This window comes from Carcharhinus amblyrhynchos, chromosome 18, assembly GCF_965287045.1.
Source record: "Carcharhinus amblyrhynchos chromosome 18, sCarAmb.v2.hapA, whole genome shotgun sequence".
Classification (NCBI taxonomy): domain Eukaryota; kingdom Metazoa; phylum Chordata; class Chondrichthyes; order Carcharhiniformes; family Carcharhinidae; genus Carcharhinus; species Carcharhinus amblyrhynchos.
This window is the reverse complement of record NC_137341.1, coordinates 51,257,651-51,276,021: the sequence shown is the minus strand read 5'-3', so window position 1 is coordinate 51,276,021 and position 18,371 is coordinate 51,257,651. Positions and strand designations below refer to the sequence as shown.

The window sequence follows — 18,371 nt, the reverse complement described above, 5'->3', positions numbered from 1 at the left end:
GGATGGTGGAAGATGTGACAGTTAGGATTAGTGATATTCGAACTAGTTCACTGCCTTACTGTTTATAATCAGCACCACCTCACATGCGCGGTTATTCAACAGATGTACAGGATTATTTTGGAAAATAATGGGGTGGGGGGGGGAACGTTCAGAAATTAATTCAGAGAGAGGATTGAAAAGATTATGTGGTTTCGTGCTGTAAATAGGACTGAATAACAGGAACTCCTGTGAACAAGGTATTGTTCTACAAAGTAAGGAGTGCTCAGTGCTGCATTGGCCGAGGCTCGATTGTGGCACCAATTAATCCATAACTGCAACATTCACTCTGCCTGACTGACTGGGATCCTCAGGCAGGCGAGAGTTCTGAGCCTCTGCATTGACATAGCTGCTCACAACTCAACATCTCACTCAGTTTTCAACACTCCCGAACCAGGCGAATTTCAAAGCACCCGTTTAAATAAAAACAATTGCAGTTGTCAGCCAGGGTTCAGGAAGTGAGCCTTCAATCCTCCTGTAATTTCATTTTCATCCGAATTCACCAACGAGACAAACAAGACTTAACTGCTCCACTTTGAGATTCCAGATTCCATTTCGGCGTTGAATATACTCTTGTGAACTTGTACATCTCAAACATCAACCCACTCTAGCTGCAATGAGTCCCGCAATCTTTGCTTTTAACACACCGCGTGTGTATTTTTTTGTTGCTCAGCACTGAACAGAGTGAGGCAGGCGGATTACCCGCGGGGCAAGGTGAAATTCCCTCTATCAAATTCCCCATCTGGGTTTTGTGAGCTGCAAGTGTGTGGCTTCTGAGGAGACCGCTTGGTGCTGTCACTGAATCACTGACCACCTGTCCGAACACCCAGCTTGTGACATTTTTCAACACGGCCTCATTTAGACGGGTTTTTTGGAAGAAAATTAAAACCCAGGATGAAATACATGTACGAGGGTTTCAAGCTGTTAAGAGCTCCAGTTAGTTGCTGTCCGAGTAATGAGCAAAAGAACTAAACTGTTCTCATGACTGCATTTCAAAGTGTTGACTGAAGTTAACAGTCCATTCTGAGATTAGACTGAGAGGTTGTTATCCTCCATTGTACGGTGATGAGATGAAGCTACCTATCTATCCTCATACTGCAAGAGTCCCAGAACCACTTTGTTCTAAACTATATTCGGCAAATATATTTCCACATTCACTTTATATCGGTTCACGCACATTGAGTATAATTCTGGTTAAATGTTTTGGATCTTGGGGTTGTCAGTATTATCTGTATGTTACTTCATTGCGGCTGAGCTCCCGACCACCCGAGTAAATTCAAGTACGGGAGTGTTTTGGGGGCTGGGGGGGGGGGTGGTTGGGGTGAGAGGGGGTGGACTGAAGCTGGATTTTTGCTGATTGTTCGAATAGTGTCGAAAGATATTGCGATTATTTTTTGTTTTTATTCTTTCTCTCAGTTAGGAAATGCTCTCAGTGATGAACCCCCCCCCCCCTCCCCACCCTCTCCTTCTCTGGTATTTGGAGCTGTTTTAGTGGGTAGGGTGCCAAACAAGCTCAGAGCTGGGATTGTGGTCCCACCCAGCAGAGTTTACAATCAGCAGATGGATCAGAGACGGTGATGAGAGGGACAGATTTTGGGAATTGTTTTAAACAACACGAGAAGACCCTGCAAATTTGAAGTGTTGTAGTTATAGTTTAAATGGCAGGAGTTGTTGTTGAGGATTTGTTGACTCTAATCTCTAAAAGTGGCAGTCTACGGTGTAGGTCCCACCACGTAAGAAAACAAACCTTTATTGACTAAAGGCGCGAGTGACAACTTTTAAAACTTTATTTTTTTAAAAGCAAATAAAAATACTGGAATAACTTGGCCAAGACGTGTAAACCTGTTAGTTTGTCACTGGCTGTTAAATGCAACGATAGATATCAATACAGACATTGCCCCTTTAATTCTGAGTCCCCGAGCGAGAGCTCCAGTCTAGCTGTGAGGAACAGCGGCGAGTTACTTACTGGATGCTCTCTCTCTCTGTCTCTGTCTCTGTTTCCCTGTCTCCCTCGACGTTAAAGCTTTAGCATCCCATATCAGTGACAGGAGCTGCTTCACCGTGTGGATACCTGAGCGATATTAACCAGCAGGAAGGGGGGGCTGTGAGTGTCACGATGAAGGTTTTTTTTTAAAGCTTGCCTGCAGAAGGGGCGGGAGGAAGGTTGGAACTTTGAAACGATAAGGTCCATTGACTTTCACTGATCCGCTGTAAGGGGACGGGGGGATGTGTGTCGCGGGCATTCAGCTGTCTCCTGGAGCCCAGGGTTGTTGTGAGTCAGCTTTAACCTGAGGCTGAGATCCGGATGGCCCCTCAATCTGGTGTTGCTGGCTGGCTACATGGACTGGCCGCGACTGGAGAAGTGACCAGCCACTGACCGCTCGCCCAGCTTCCCATCTCAGCTGCTATCCCCATTTGGAGGAGAGACCCCCCAGGAGAGAAGGGCGGGGGGGGGGGGGGGGCGGTGGTATCAAGCCGCAACTCTGGGCTGCGGATCAGGCGAGGGTGCACTGCTTGCCCCTGGCCAGGGTGTAGGCTGAACCCTCTGAGCGCTGGCACCCGGCTCCTGTTTCCCCCCCACACGCACAGCATGCTGAGGAAGACCATGAAGCCCCGACTTCTGCGCTACTTGTTGCTGGACCTGTTGGGCTTGTGGTGCCCGGTGCTGGACTGCATGGCGCAGGGCAAAGGCGGGCAGCACCTGGGGGGCATCCTGGTGGTCTCCGGCCAGAACACCTCGAAGGAACCTGGGACCCCCGAGTTACCGGCCACCCCGGACCGCTGCCGGGGCTATTTCGACGTGATGGGCCAATTCGACGCCGCTTTCAATTGCAACACTAGTATCTACCAGTACTGCTGTGGGACATGCGGCTACAGGTACTGCTGCCAGTTCAAAGAGTCCAGGCTGGATCAGAGCATTTGCTCCAACTATGACACCCCGAACTGGGCCAACGTGGGCAAGCCACCCCAGAGACCCGATGAAACGGCGTTTGATCACACCCGGGATAAAACTAACTTAATCGTCTATTTCATTTGTGGCGTGGTGGCTATCATGGTCTTAGTTGGAATCTTCACCAAACTTGGGCTAGAGAAATCACAGAGACCCCAGAGAGAACTCAACGTGTCCAGGTAAGGAAGACTCCCAGCTCCCCCCATCCCCAAGCCCACCATGCACGCGACACTCTCTCGTTATTGTTAAAGAATTCACAATCTCTCCCCCTTGTAATGAAGGGGAATCGGGGTCCAGTGGAAATCCTGAACAATGTAAGGACGGTAGTGGTAAAATGGTAGAGACTGAGACCCGATCTGGACTGGGTTCTGAAAGGTCCTACCACAGGAACGGGAGGAGGGGCGGGGGGGGGGGGGTGGTAATAAATCAGCTTGTTCCCATTCAGCTCACCCGGTCACTACATCTGAAATCTTCTCTGTACACTCCAGAGGCTATCTCCCCTCTCCTTCAGGATAAACACCTTGCGCGGGGCATGTTTAACCTTATTATCTATTGAAAGTTATTTATTATCACAGGAGATACCTGTAGACGGGGGGTGGGGGGTGGTTGGCAACTGGGTGATAAACAACTCCCCCCTTTGTCAAATTAGCCAAAGAGGTTACAGGTCACTCAAAGAAACTTAACTTTTGTTTCTTAATCTTGCGAAATGGCACCTGGGCGTTCAGGAGATTGCGGGATTGTAGATATTGCGCTAAAGGCTTGCACAGGAGGCATTGGAGGCAGACTTGTTGCTCTAAAGAGCTTCTCCTCTCTCACTTTGCTTCTGTACATCAGCAGAGCTCCCCCGCCACCGCCCCCCCGCAGCAGTTGCCGCAAGGAAGAGTTTCAGGATAGCGGGTGACAGAATATGTGACAGAGTCAGTGAGTTTCCAGCTCTATTCCCCAAATTCACAAAGCTACATCTCCCATCAAATGTGCCTCGGCAAAGAGAATATTTTAAAAAATCCTTCCAGCGTCTAAGCTAGTCCTATCCAAAATGAGTGTCAAACTACTGGAACATTTAATCCCTCCGCTGAGAATCGGATGGGAATTTGCCTTTCCATTCCCATTGAAATTGTCACCCAGTTACCACACATTTCTGCTTAAAATTACAAGGTGTTATTTATCTTCAAGCCACATGGCATGATCCTTTGCGGACGGGGCTGTCAAAATGTCTCCAAATCTTCCAGTATAATGTAATTTGTTAGGGTAAAACCTATGAAAAGGTGAGATCTGGAAAAGCCATTTGATTATTTTTCCCTGGGACGTGTATGTCAGCAGGTGGACACAGAGATAGTTTACACTTTCCACTTCTTGTTAAGTGTTTGGGAAGCTGGGTTTTAGGAGTCACTTATTAATCAGTGCAGTTGACAACTCAGTACACCAGAGTTCTGATGCCTTCAATGTTGTATTCTAACAGCACACACACAATCAGTGTGCGAATGGCTGTATGGACATGTGTGTGTCCTAGAAATGTCCCTTTGTTAACGCCGGTGGGGACATTTTCTACAGCCAAGCACTAGGGAAGTAACGGGTCACACACAGACCCCGAACAACACCTCTGTCCAGGGTAATGTGTAAACTGCCCCTCAACAGGGTGCACCTCGCCACATACAAACCAAAAGGGAAAATGCTGGAAGCACTCAGCAGGTCTGGCAGTATCTAAAAGGAAAGCTGACGTTTCGAGTCCAGATGACCCTTTGTCAAAGCTACTTTCCACCACATACACAGTTGTCTGAGTGATACTCGGGTCAAACCCGGCTGTTTGACCGAGAACATCTTTCCCGGCTCCTCCTGCTCCGCTTTCACTGTTGCTCCCAACCTCCGCGGAAGTTAAGGAGTTAACCTAGGCACAGCTCGCTAGAAGGCGCTGCTTGGCTCAGGAATATGGGAGGGTGGGTGAAGCAGCAATTTGAGAGCTGCGCAATATTTTACCCCCAACTGCCCTCCCACCCTGAGCTTTCATCTCTAACCCGCTGGCCCGGCCACATGGGCTGATTGCAGCTGAGGGGAGGCACTTGGTCCCATTTCCCTTGAAAGATTCAACAATTTCCGCACTCCTAAAAAACACCTGTTCTCGAATAATCCTGCACGGTTTTTCACTCCGCTGCTGTCTCTCAGGAACTCTCAATTGTGTGTGAAGACCAGCTTCACGGCAGTATTGAGGTTATTGTTTACCAGGCTGAACCTTTGTGACCCTAGTACATGCCTCAGGTTAGTCTGTGCCCAGGTCAAATTGGTGGTCGTTACAAAACCCTCATGGAGCAACTCCTGCTCCCTCCAAAAAAACCCAACCACATAGTGTGACATCCAGCAGATATGGGCAGCATTTTCTATAGTCTTGTTTATGATGTCCTCTGTCATCACCAATATTCAGGAAAGTGATATGACTCCTCACACAACATCCACTAGATGGGGTCTATGTGCCAATCTATGAAATACAAATAAAGTATTACAATGATATACATCAGCTCCACGTGACTTACTGAATGTGGACCTGAACTACTCCGTCTAGGAAACTCTATCGCCCAGTGTTTATACAGTGGCACAGTGGTTGGCACTGCTGCTTTACAGCGCCAGGGACCTTCTGCACTGTAGGGATTCTATGGATTCTACGAGCTCAGCCAGCAGCAGAGTGGATGTAATCCACTCGTTCAGTGTGCTTGGGCTGAGGTAGGAGAATGGATTGCAGGTCATATATTGCATCCAGCCATTGGATGTGATTTTTATTCCAAAATATTTCTCTTATAGTTTCTAATCTCGTTCCAACAACCAGTCTGTATCATCTCCAAGTTGAGTTACACTCACTTTCCTGATGTTTATTACATCACATACAGCTGATATGATCCTGATTTAATAACCACTTATATTCTCCTTTCAAATAAATATTCCAATGGTGAAATTCTGCACAGTTTTCTGGTAACATTGCTTGGGTTGCTTTCAGTTGCCTTCCCATGAGCAGTTAAGCACGGATAGATCATTAGCCTGTCATGTGTCATTGTAATTGAGTGGAACCAAATATAGAATTTTTCATTTTCTTAGATCCTTTATAGTCTTCACTCCGCTTCTGCTTTATGGATATTTATGGTTATTTCTAGGCTGAATAAAACCAAACTCCTTCTGATAATGAGCAATTCTTCCATGAGCATTTGTTCAGGCATCCCATTGCAAGAACACACAGACTTCAGCTGCATTGCTCCAGTCTGAGCTGGGGTTTAGGTTATTACAATGATTCCAATACATTGAGAAGCAATCTACATTCTGGGAATAAGTACCACTTTGTAGTTTGAACTGATTCATTTTGACCTTTCACGGAGGACAGTCTTGTAAAATGGCATGGTGGCACAGTAGTGAGCACTGCTACCTCACAGCACCAGGGACCCAGGTTCAATTCCTTGGGTGACTGTCTATGCGGTGTTTGCCCTATGTCTCCCCATGTCTGTGTGGGTTTCCTCTGGGTGCTCCCATTTCCTCCCACACTTCAGAGATGTGTAAGTTAGGTGGATTGGCCATGGTAAATGTTTGGGGCTATAGGAATTGAGGGGGGGGGGTGGTGTGCACAAGAAAGAGAGCCTGGATAAGATGCTCTGTCAGAGAGTCGGTGCAGACTTGATGGGCCCAATGGCCTCTTTCTGCACTATAGGACTGTAAGAACAGAATGCATCATGGGGAGAACTGCATTTTCTTTACCACTTTGTGAAATATGTCCCAGTTGTTTGCTCAAATCTGGTTATCGATCTTCCGAGAGTAATTTTCTGCATTTTTAGATCCCTTGACATTTTATACCAATCAAGCATTTCAGAGTGTACTGATGCAGTGATAACTAAATAAATACTTGCTAAAGCAACTCATCTTGAACTATTAGTTTTTCTGTTATGGTCCAAATGTTAATCATCTGTTGCCTAGCTCTGATTCTATTTTCACCAGTGTTGATTCAGATTGACTCATATTTTAAGCTTACTCCTTGACTTCCTGTCACCAAATTTGCTGTCACTGCAATGCTTTGTAAAATAACAATGTTGTCTTTGGAAGTCTTGATCAGTTTTATCTCCTGATACAGAGGTCTGCGATATTCCTTGCTGGGATTTTTACAGTTAGATAGTTCCCAATCCAGATGAAAATGATAAATTCCTCCCATCATATATGCATGTGCGAGATACCTAAGAGACTAGAAACAAGACTATCTCAATCAATGATTAATCCACACTTATGTTTTGGGGAGAAACCACACTTGACTAACATGGGGTGGCATGGTGGCACACTGGTTAGCAGTGCTGCCTCAGAGCTCCAGGGACCTGGGTTCAATTCCTGGCTTAGGTCTCTGTCTATGCAAAGTTTGCACATTCTCCCTGTGTCTGTGTGGGTTTCTTCCGGGTGCTCTAGTTTCCTCCCACAGTAAGAAGTCTCACAATGTCAGGTTAAAGTCCAACAGGTTTATTTGGCAGTACTAGCTTTCGGAGCCTCAAGTTCTTTCTTCAGGCGAGCAGGACTTGTGTTCACAAGCAGGGCATATAAAGACACAAACTCAATTTGCAAGATAATAGTTGGAATGCAAGTCTTTACAGGTAATCAAATCTTAAAGGTACAGATAAACCTGTTGGACTTTAATCTGGTATTGTGAGACTTCTTACTGTGCTTAACCCAGTCCAATACCAGCATCTCCACATCATCCCTCCCACAGTCCAAAAATGTGTGGGCTAGATTGATTGGCTGTGCTAACTTGCCCCTTAGTGTCCTGGGATGCATAGGTTAGAGGAATTCGTGGGGTAAATATGTGAGGTAATAGGGATAGGGCCTGGGTGGGATTTTGATTGGTGCAGATTCGATGAGCTAAATGGTATTCTTCTTCACTGGAGGGATTCTCGTCTATGATCTATGAACTAGTTGACGATTCCAGTAAGGGCAACCTCCTTTCATGTTCATAGGTGAAAATTTCATGAGCATGGTTAAGACCCACTTTTAACACCTACAGAAAAAAATTAGGTGTTGCAGGAATTTGATTCTATCCTCGAAAATCGTAACAGGCCATTCAAATTAATTTTTCTGCTTACGTTTTCTTCAGCACATTGTGGCCTGACTGGATCTTTCTTTTTACTAGAATATTATCTGTCTGACATACAATGTCTTGGCAGCTTTCCAGGAACATTGACATATGCGGCTGGAACTGTTCCAAATTTGATATGTAGATGTTGTTACCAGAGCAGATCCCTTCAAAAGATGGGATTGTCAGAATCCAGATTTGTTAACTAATTCTAGGAAAAAAGACATTTTCCTTCCCTCCTAACGGTGGTGGAGTCCGACTGAGTGAGTGCATCACCTCTTTTTTCCAATAGACAGACACACAATTCTGGGTCAAAATTGCGTTGTACAAACCTGGCTGTTTGGATGATAATTATTACTGCACAACAGTCTGTAGTTCCCCTCCACTCTTGATATAACAAATTTCTCCAGCCTGATTCTTTCTTGTTTCAATTTTCTTCAAAACAGAACAGAAAGCATTCTACAAACTGATGCAGGAAAGGCTTTTTTATTGAGCTTAGGTTCAATGCAATGTTCACCTGTGAGTTCACTATGATCTTAAAAAGTTTTTTAAGAAGTTTAAATTTTTTTTAATGTCACAAGTAGGCTTACATTAACACTGCAATGAAGTTACTGTGAAATTCCCCTAGTTCCACACTCCAGTGCAAAGCCTGTTCGGTTACACTGGGGGAGAATTTAGCATGGCCAATCCACCTAACCCCAGCACATCTTTTGGACTGTGGGAGGAAACTGGAGCACCTGGAGGAAACCCACGCAGACATGGGGAGAACGTGTAGACTCCACACAGACAGTGACCCAAGCCAGGAATCGAACCGAGGTCCTTGCCACTGTGTGACAGCAGTGCTAACCACTGTACCATCGTGATCTTCAAAAAGCTCAGGAAACTCCAGTTCTGTTTTGTCTTTGTCTACCTGAGATGGAAGTTCAAGAATTTGTATTGCAGGGTGCTTTAGTGGAGCATCTGTAAGCTCTCAAACTGCATATGATTTTTCCTATACTTTTTTTCTTGAAGATGAGGAGACCACAAACTCAATTTGTGTTCAATTTTATTTATTTTGAATCTGTTTTTGAGCTGGCCTGTTTCCTTTTAAACACGTCACAGATTGGCTAGTCAAGAGACAGTTGTCCTTCTGTCAATTTGCAAATCAATGTGGCCTTTTCCAATAAGCAGAGCTGTTGTCTGTGAGCTTTCAAAAAGCTTATCCGTCTCCTTGACCACATTCCCTATGTAACACACAGTTTTGAGTTCTCTTCTGATTACATGACGACTTGCACCGCTTCTAGGTATAAATATCTGGCATGTGTCCAGAATCCTTCACCTCTTCTTATAGATTCATATGATCTTTCTTTCATCTCTCCTGTAGCTTTATTTACGACTATCCTTTGGTTTGGGATTCTTTTCCCATCTGCAGTAATCTCCCCTAGACTTTCTATTGGCTTATATTGCTCCCCGTCTTTCATTAATCCTTCTTATTAGCTTCAGATAGTCTCTGCTGTGTTGCGTAATTTGCCGTTTCTTTCAGCCTCTAATCGCATGGTTCCAATATGAGCACAAGTTTTCCCAGCACACAGAGAGCGCCATCCATTGTGTTGTGCCCAACAGTTTTGAGCTGCAACATAACCTTGTGTCAATTCCTCGATCTTGCCCCTTTCTTTAGTTGAAGTTATATTTTTCATAAAGAAGCTTCTATGTTTTCCTGTCTATCCGGTGTTATTTTATAATTCCTCCTGCACACAATTGAAAAAAATCAATAGGCTCCTCTTTCTTTAAATATGTTGGTGTACTAAGATGATTGAGATTACATATTTATCTCAGTGCAGTGTAATTCTAAACCCTTCAAATTGCTTTGTCTATTTTGATCATTTTTGTGGCATACCATAATGATATTTATCCTGTGCCTAACATTTGATAAGAGCTTTCTCTCTGCATTTTTAACTGTTTCCACACTTACAACTTTTACTTCCTGCATATAGCACCCAGCTGATCTGTCTGATGGTTTTCCGCCATCTCTGCTTGATTCTTTTAACATACTTATCCCACCTAATTGCGTTAAGATTGTAATTCCAACTCTGAATGCTAATAAAATGGTCCAATAGATTGCTTTTATATTGCCACATTTTTTCATAAGTCTGATGTGTTTTCTCTGACACTAACCCCCATTGACTGTAACGCTATGTTCTGCACTCTATCGTTTCCTTCTCTATGAATGGGATGCTTTGGATGTATAGCGCACAAGAAGCAATAATTTTTACTGTATATTGATACATGTGACAATAATAAATCAAATCAAAATCATTGGTTAGCACAGGACCCTCTTTATTTATACTTGGCCATCTCTTTCTTGTTATTCTTGTGTTAGGATTGTAATTCCAACTCTGAATGCCAATAAAATGGTCCAATAGATTGCTTTTACATCACCATAAGTCTGATGTGTTATTCTTCCATGGGATGTGGACATCTCTGGCAGGGCCAGCATTTATTACCCATCCCTAATTGCCCTTCAATTGAGTAGCTTGCTTTTTAAAAATTCATTTTATGGGATGTGGTCCTCACTGACCAGACCAGCATTTATTGCTAATTCCTATTTATGCTTGAAAATGTGGAGGTGAGCTGCCTTTTTGAACCGCTGCAGTCCCTGTGGCATAGCTACACCCACAGTGCTGTTAGGAAGGGAGTTCCAGGATTTTGACCCAGCAACATCGAAGAAACAGTGATATATTTCCAACTCAGGATTGTTAATGGCTTGGAGGGAAACCAATGGTGGTGTCCTCAAGTGTCTACTGCCCTTGCCATTCTAGTTGTAGATGTTGTGGGTCTGAAATGTGCTGCCAAAGGAACTTTGGTGACTTTCTAAAGTTCATTGGGAGTCTTTTATAGACCTCCTAAAAGTTCTAGAGAGGTTGAGGAAAAGATTGCGGAGACGATCCTAGATAGGAGTGAAGGTAATAGGGTAATTGTTATGGGGGACTTTAACTTTACTAATATTGATTGGAATAGCTATAGCTCCAGCTCGTTAGAGGGGTCAGTTTTTGCACAAAGCGTGCAGGAAGGTTTTTTGACTCAGTATGTAGATAGGCCAACTAGAGGTGAGGCTATATTGGATTTGGTGCTGGGAAATGAGCCAGACCAGGTGTTAGACTTGGAAGTTGGTGTGCATTTTGGTGATAGTGACCACAATTCGGTTACGTTCACTTTAGTGATGGAAAGGGATAGGCATGAACCTCGGGTCAGTAGTTTTAGCTGGGGGAAGGGTAATTATGAGGCTTTTAGGAGAGAATTAGGAAGCATAGGTTGGACTAGGAGACTACAGGGTCTGGGAACGTCTGAAATGTGGAGTTTTTTCAAGGAGCAGCTACTGCGAGTCCTTGATATGTATGTCCCTGTCAGGCAAGGAGGAAATGGTCGAGCTAGGGAACCGTGGTGCACTAAAAAAGTTGATTCGCTGGTTAAAAGGTAAAAGGAGGCTTATGTCAGGATGAGACTTGAGGGCTCAGGTAGTGCACTGGAAAGCTTTAGATTGGCTAGGAGGGAGTTAAGGAGTGAGTTAAGAAGGGCTAAAAGAGGACATGAGAAGACTTTGGCTGATAGGATTAAGGAGAATCCTAAGGCGTTCTATAGATATGTAAAGAACAGAAGATTGGTTAGGGCAAGATTAGGCCCAGTTAGAGAGAGCAGCGGGAAGTTATGTGTGGAACCGGAAGAGATTGGAGAGGCATTGAACCAGTATTTCTCTTCGGTATTCACGCAGGGAGACATAAATGTAGCTGTGGAGAACACTGGGTTACAGGGTTGTAAACTGGATAGTATTGCAGTTGATAAGGAGGATGTGCTAGATATTCTTGAGGGTTTGAAAATAGATAAGTCCCCTGGGCCGGACGGGATTTACCCTAGGATTCTCTGGGAGGCAAGAGAGGCGATTGCAGAGCCTCTGGCTCTGATCTTCAGGTCGTCGTTGGTCACAGGTATAGTGCCAGAAGATTGGAGGATAGCGAATGTTGTCCCATTGTTTAAGAAGGGGAACAGAGACTTCCTCGGGAATTATAGACCGGTGAGTCTTACTTCTGTTGTGGGCAAGGTTTTAGAAAAAATTATTAGGGATAGGATTTATAGTTATTTAGAGAGTAATGAATTGATTGGAGATAGTCAGCATGGTTTTGTGGAGGGTAGGTCATGCCTTACTAACCTTATTGAGTTTTTTGAGAAAGTGACCAAAGAGGTGGATGGGGGTAAGGCAGTTGACGTGGTATATATGGACTTTAGTAAGGCGTTTGATAAGGTTCACTATGGAAGGCTTCTGCAGAAAATGCAGATGTATGGGATTGAGGGTGATTTAGTTAATTGAATCAGGAATTGGCTAGCAGATAGGAGACAGAGGGTGCTGGTTGATGGTAAGTATTTGTCATGGAGTTCAGTTACAAGTGGTGTGCCTCAGGGATCTGTTTTGGGGCCACTGCTGTTTGTAATTTTTATAAATGATCTGGATGAGGGTATAGCTGGGTGGATTAGTAAATTTGCTGATGACACCAAAGTCGGAGGTTCGGTAGATAGTGAGGAGGGGTGTCATAGTTTACAGAGAGACTTGGACAAGTTGCAGAGCTGGGCCGCGAGGTGGCGGATGGAGTTTAATGCGGAAAAGTGTGAGGTAATTCACTTTGGCAGGAATAACTGATGTGTAGAGTATAGGGCTAACGGTAGGACTCTGAACAGTGTTGATGAACAGAGGGATCTCGGTGTATGTGTACATAGATCCCTGAAAGTTGGGAATCAAGTCGATAAGGTTGTTAGGAAGGCATACGGTGTCTTGGCATTTATTGGTAGGGGGATTGAATTTAGGAGCTGCAGCGTCATGTTGCAACTGTACAAAACTCTGGTGCGGCCGCACTTGGAGTATTGTGTGCAGTTCTGGTCCCCACATTATAGGAAGGATATGGAGGCATTGGAGAGGGTGCAGAGGAGGTTTACCAGGATGTTGCCTGGTATGGAGGGGAGGTCCTATGAGGAGAGACTGAGGGATTTGAGGTTGTTCTCGTTAGAAAGAAGGCGGCTAAGAGGGGACCTTATTGAAACATATAAGATGATTAGAGGTTTAGATAGGGTGGACAGTGATAGCCTTTTTCCTCGGATGGAGAAAGCTAGCACGAGGGGGCATAGCTTTAAATTAAGGGGTGGTAGTTATAGGACAGATGTCAGAGGTAGGTTCTTTACCCAGAGGGTGGTGAGGGATTGGAATGCCCTGCCTGCTGCAGTTGTAAATGCGCCTAGTTTGGGGGCGTTTAAGAGATCCGTGGATAGGTTTATGGATGGAAAGGGATTGGTTTAGGTTAGAGGGTCATTGCTTTTTAATTGGTTGGCGCAACATCATGGGCCGAAGGGCCTGTTCTGCGCTATAATGTTCTATGTTCTATGTTCATTTTGTGGGTGGTGCACACAGCTGCTGCTGTTTGTCAGGGGTGGAGGGATGTGGAAGGGGTAGCAATCAAGCGGACTACTTTCTCCTGGATGGTGTTGAGCTTCTTGAGTGTTATTGGAGCTGCACTCATCTAGGCAAGTGGGGAGTATTCCATCGTGTTTCTGACTTGTGTCTTTTAGATGGTGGACAGGCTTTGGGGAGTTGGGATTTGAGTAAATTTCTGCAGGACTCTTAGCCTTTGTCTCATTCTGGTAGCCACAGTATTTATGTGACTAGTCCAGTTCAGTTTCTGGTCAATGGTAACCACCAGGGTGTTGATAGTAGGGGATTTAGTGATGTAATATCATTGAATGTAAGATTCACTCTTGTTGGAGATGGCCATTGCCTGGCAGTTGCTGTGGTATGAATGTTACTTGCCACTGATCAGCCCAAGACTGGATATTCTCCAGGTCCTGTTGCATTTGGACATGGATTGCTTTAGTGTCTGCGGAGTAATGAATAGTGTCGTAATCAGTGAAAATTGCCACTTCTGGTCTTTTATGTGAAGAAGATCATTGATGAAGCAGCTGAAAATTGCTGAGTCTAGGACACTACCCTGAGGAACTCGTGTAGTGATGTCCTGGAGCTGAGATTATTGATCTGAGAGGATTGAAATGCTAGGCCATTTCAGAGTCAATCACATTGCTGTGGGTCTGGAGTCACATGTAGGCCAGACCAGGTAAGAATGGCAGATTTCATAAAACATAGAAACTAGGAGGAGTAGGCCATTTGGCCCTTTGAGCCTGATCTGCCATTCATCTTGATCATTGCAGATCATCGAATTCAATATCCTAATCCTGCCTTCTCCCCAAATCCCTTGACCTTTTAGCCCAAAGAGCTATATCTAATTTCCTCTTGAAATCAAACAACATTTTGGCCTCAAATACTTTCTGTGATAGTGAATTCCACACATTCACTGGGTGAAGAAATTTCTCTTCACCTCAGTCCTAAAAGGTTTACCTCTTATCCTCAAACAATGACCCCTAGTTTTTCCCTGAAGGACATTGGTGAACCAGATAAGTTTTTACAACAATCCATAATAGTTTCATGGTAACCATTCCTGCGACCAGCTTTATAATTCCAGATTTATGAATTGAATTTCTCTCCTGGTCATTTTTGTACACCAGAAATACAACTTTCTCAAAATTCAACAACTTTAAACTCTAGCAGAAACAACAGAAAAGCAATTTCTGGTCAATGTCAGTCAGTTAGCATGCTGACATTCACTGTCCAGACTTGCAATTGAAGATGGATCACTGAAGCAAGAAGCCACCTGCTGATGTAGGTCATGGACACCAATGTATCCACTAATACGTGTTGCAAATGTAACATGTCTTGGATATTTCCCTGAGAGCAACAAGTTTTTTTTAACATCCCATATGCTATCTATATATCTTGCTTCTTAGCGTGTCCACAATGTCCAATACCTCACTAGATGAGCCAAGGAATAGCAATTGTATGCCTTTGTGATGTGCGTTTTGCATTTATCCCCAAATACCTGTCAAAACTCATACTGGACTGAGATATGGAGGATGCAGTCAAATATACATCTTTAAGCTACTTTGTTTTATGGTAATTGAACCTATAGAAGAATAGTTATGAATTGGGCTTGATTTTGACTGGCATGGTGGCACAGTGGTTAGCACTGCTGCCTCACAGATCCCGGCTTTGATTCTGGCTTGGGTCGCTGTCTGTGTGGAGTTTGCATGTTCTTCCTGTGTCTGCGTGGGTTTCCTCCAGGTGCTCTGGTTTCCTCCCATAGTCCGAAAGATGTGTGGGTTAGGTTGATTGGACATGCTAAATTAACCCTTAATATCCCGGGATGTGATAGGTTAGCGGGATTAGCAGGGTAACTAAGCAGGGATAGGGCTTGGATGGGATTGTGGTTGGCTCGAAGGGATGAATGGCCTCCTTCTGCACTGTAGGGTTCTATGATTTCTATGATCTATATGATCCAAGCTGGAGAGGCATTGCACCCTCTCCAGTGCTTGATCTCATTTGCATCTTAGCCAAAAGGCCGATTGCAACCTCTTTTTACAAATAATACAAAATAAAAAGCAGGCTCCCCCTCCCAGTATCTTGCTTGACTCGACCGAAAAATAGCTGTTTTCCTTAATTCTCTTTGATTTTTCTGGAAACGTGTCTTTCCATTTAAAATTTGACTGTCTGCATACTTCTCTCCGTCTTTTTTTTTGTAAATCTATCTTTTGTGTAGAAGAAAGAATAGCCTGTGCCAAACAACCCCTGCTGGGTGCCCAGGATGAGGGATCTTCCTACAAAATGGTTGTTAGGTACTTAGCCATTATAGAGGCAAGCTAACAAATTGCTTATTGTTACAATCTTTGGAGGAAACTGATTCAAAAACCATGTCTATTGGTTTTTTAATCACCTTTTTGATTTGTATCAATACATTTTGCTTTAAAATTGCAGGGGAATTAGCCAGTTGCAAGAATGATAAGGTATTGATAATGTAAGACTTTTTTTTATTGGAGTATAAACTGGGACAGCAATAGTATGCGGGAAGAGAAGGAGAAACGTTCCTGAAATGTGTTCAGGTGAATTTTCTTGATCAGTATGTTTCTGATCCTTTGAGGAAGCTGGATTCTGCTTCAATGGAATGAGGTAATGTAAGTGAATGAAGTCCACGTAGGGAACAGTGAAAAATAGTATCGTAGGGTTAGAACAGCTTTGGAAAAAGACAGGAAGCAATATCAAGTAAATACTCAATTAAGGGAGGGTCAACTTAAGACCTGTTCAGGTAACTTGTTAGCTCATCTAATATCTCACTTAACTCATCCTTCACGATGACTTTGGCAGCATCTTCCTCCTTGGTAAGGACAGGGGCTAAGTTCTTATTTACTACAAAGAAGAAAGAAAATTACTGTGGATGCTGGAATCTGAAACAAAAATAGAAAATTAGAATGAAGAATTGGCAGGGAAACTATAATGGAACAATGGGTTGCCTGAAGGAGAAGATACTTCAGGTACAGTTAAGGTACATTCCCAAAAGGAGGAAAAGTAGGGTAACCAAAGCCACAGAGCTCCTGGGTGGCAAAAGAGAAAGTAAATTTGAGCAGAAAAAGGGGCCAAAAGATGGATTCCAGGTGGATAATAAAAGTAGAAGCCAGGCTAAGTAAAGAAATAAGAGAGGTAAAGAGAGAATATGGGAAGAGACTGGAAATAACATAAAAGTGAAAGCAAAAGTCTTTTCTTGGTGTATATGTGTGGTAAGAAGAAAAAGTAAAGGTTATTAGTCACAAGTAGCTTATATTCACACTGCAATGAAGTTACTGTGAAAATCCCCGCACTCCAGTGCCTGTTTTTTTTTACTGAGGGAAAAGTTAACATGGCCAATTCACCTAACCTGCATATAGTTTGACTGTGGGAAAAAACTGGGGCACCTGGAGGAAACACATGCAGACACAGGGTGACACAAGCCTGGAATCAAACCTGGGTCCCTGGCACTATGAGGCAGTGGTGCTAACCACTGTGCCACTGTGCTGCCTCTGTAGTGCTGTGGTGCTGTCTAGGGACATAAAAGTTGATGTATATTTGGAGGCAGAGGGCATGGCTGAGGCAGCTAATAAGCTCTGATGAAGAGTCATCTAAACACAAAATGTTGGCTCTGTTCTCTCTCCACAGATGCTTTCAGACTTGCTAGTTTTTACAGCATTTTCTCTTTTTGTTTCAGATTCCAGCATCCACAATAATTTTCTTTTATCTTTGTAATAAATAAGAACTTAGCCCCTGTCCTTATAGGAAGATACCACCAAAGTCATCGTGAAGGATGAGTTTAGTGAGATACTGGATAGGCTAACGATTTCCAGGGGATGTAATAGAAAAGCTGCCTCACAGTTGGTAAATCACCTAGACTAGGTCAGAGGAAATGAAGAATGCTCCACGGTGGAAGGGTGGAAATTGCAGAAATACTGGCTGTAAACTTTTAATTCTCTTTACAAGTGGGGATGCTGCCAAAAGACTAGTGAATTGCAAATGTTACACCCTTGTTCTAAAAAAGGCTAAAGACAAGCCAGCTCCTATAAGCCGGTTTAATCTCTGTGGTGGGGAAGCTTTTAGAAATTTTAACCTGAGACAAAATTAATATCACCTGAATAGGGGTGGATTAATTAAAGAAAACCAACAGGTAGTTGTTAAAAAGGCAAGTTATGTTTAACTAACTTGATTGAGCCTTTTTTGACAAGGTTGTAAGAGGGTTGATGAAGGTAACACGGTTGATGTAGTGCATGTGGATTTTCAGAAGGTGCTTCAGGAAGTGCCACATATTAGGCTTGTTAGCAAAGTTGAAACTCATGGAATAAAAAAAAATACAGTGGCAGCATGGGTACAAAGTTGACTGAATGATAGAAACAGGGAGTTGTGGTGAAGAGTTATTTATCAGATAGAAGTAAGGTATACAGTGGTGTCCCTCAGGGATTAGTGTGAGGATCACTGTTCCTCGATATAAATGGCCCCGACTTGATTGAACAGGACATGATTTCAAAATCTGTAGGTGACAGAAAACGTTGAAATTTTGTGAACTGTGAGAAGGATAATGATAGACTTCAAGGGAACATAGGCAGGTGGGTGGAAATGGGGGGACATGTGGCAGATGCAATTTAAGGCAGAATAGTGTGAAGTGATATATTTTGACAGGAAGAAGATTGAGGAGAGACAATATAAAATGAAGGATACAATTCTAAAAGTGGGTGCTGGAATAGAGACTGCTGAGGATAACTGTGCAAAAAAGGCAGGTTCAGAGAGAATTAAAAGGGCATATGGGGTTCTGAGCTTTGGAAATAGGGGCATAGAACACACAAGCAAGGCAACTATGGTGAACGTTTAAAAAAAACACTCGT

General features: G+C 43.6%; 1 protein-coding gene across 1 annotated transcript in view; it reads left to right on the top strand.

Moving 5' to 3' along the window:
• Positions 1-2,626: 2,626 nt before the first annotated feature.
• shisa9a (shisa family member 9a) overlaps positions 2,627-18,371 on the top strand; it is a 316,683-nt gene continuing 300,938 nt past the window's right edge. Inside the window, exon 1 of the mRNA XM_080206164.1 lies at positions 2,627-3,165. Within this exon, the coding sequence (XP_080062290.1) occupies positions 2,627-3,165 (539 nt within the window). The remainder of the gene's footprint in view (positions 3,166-18,371) is intronic.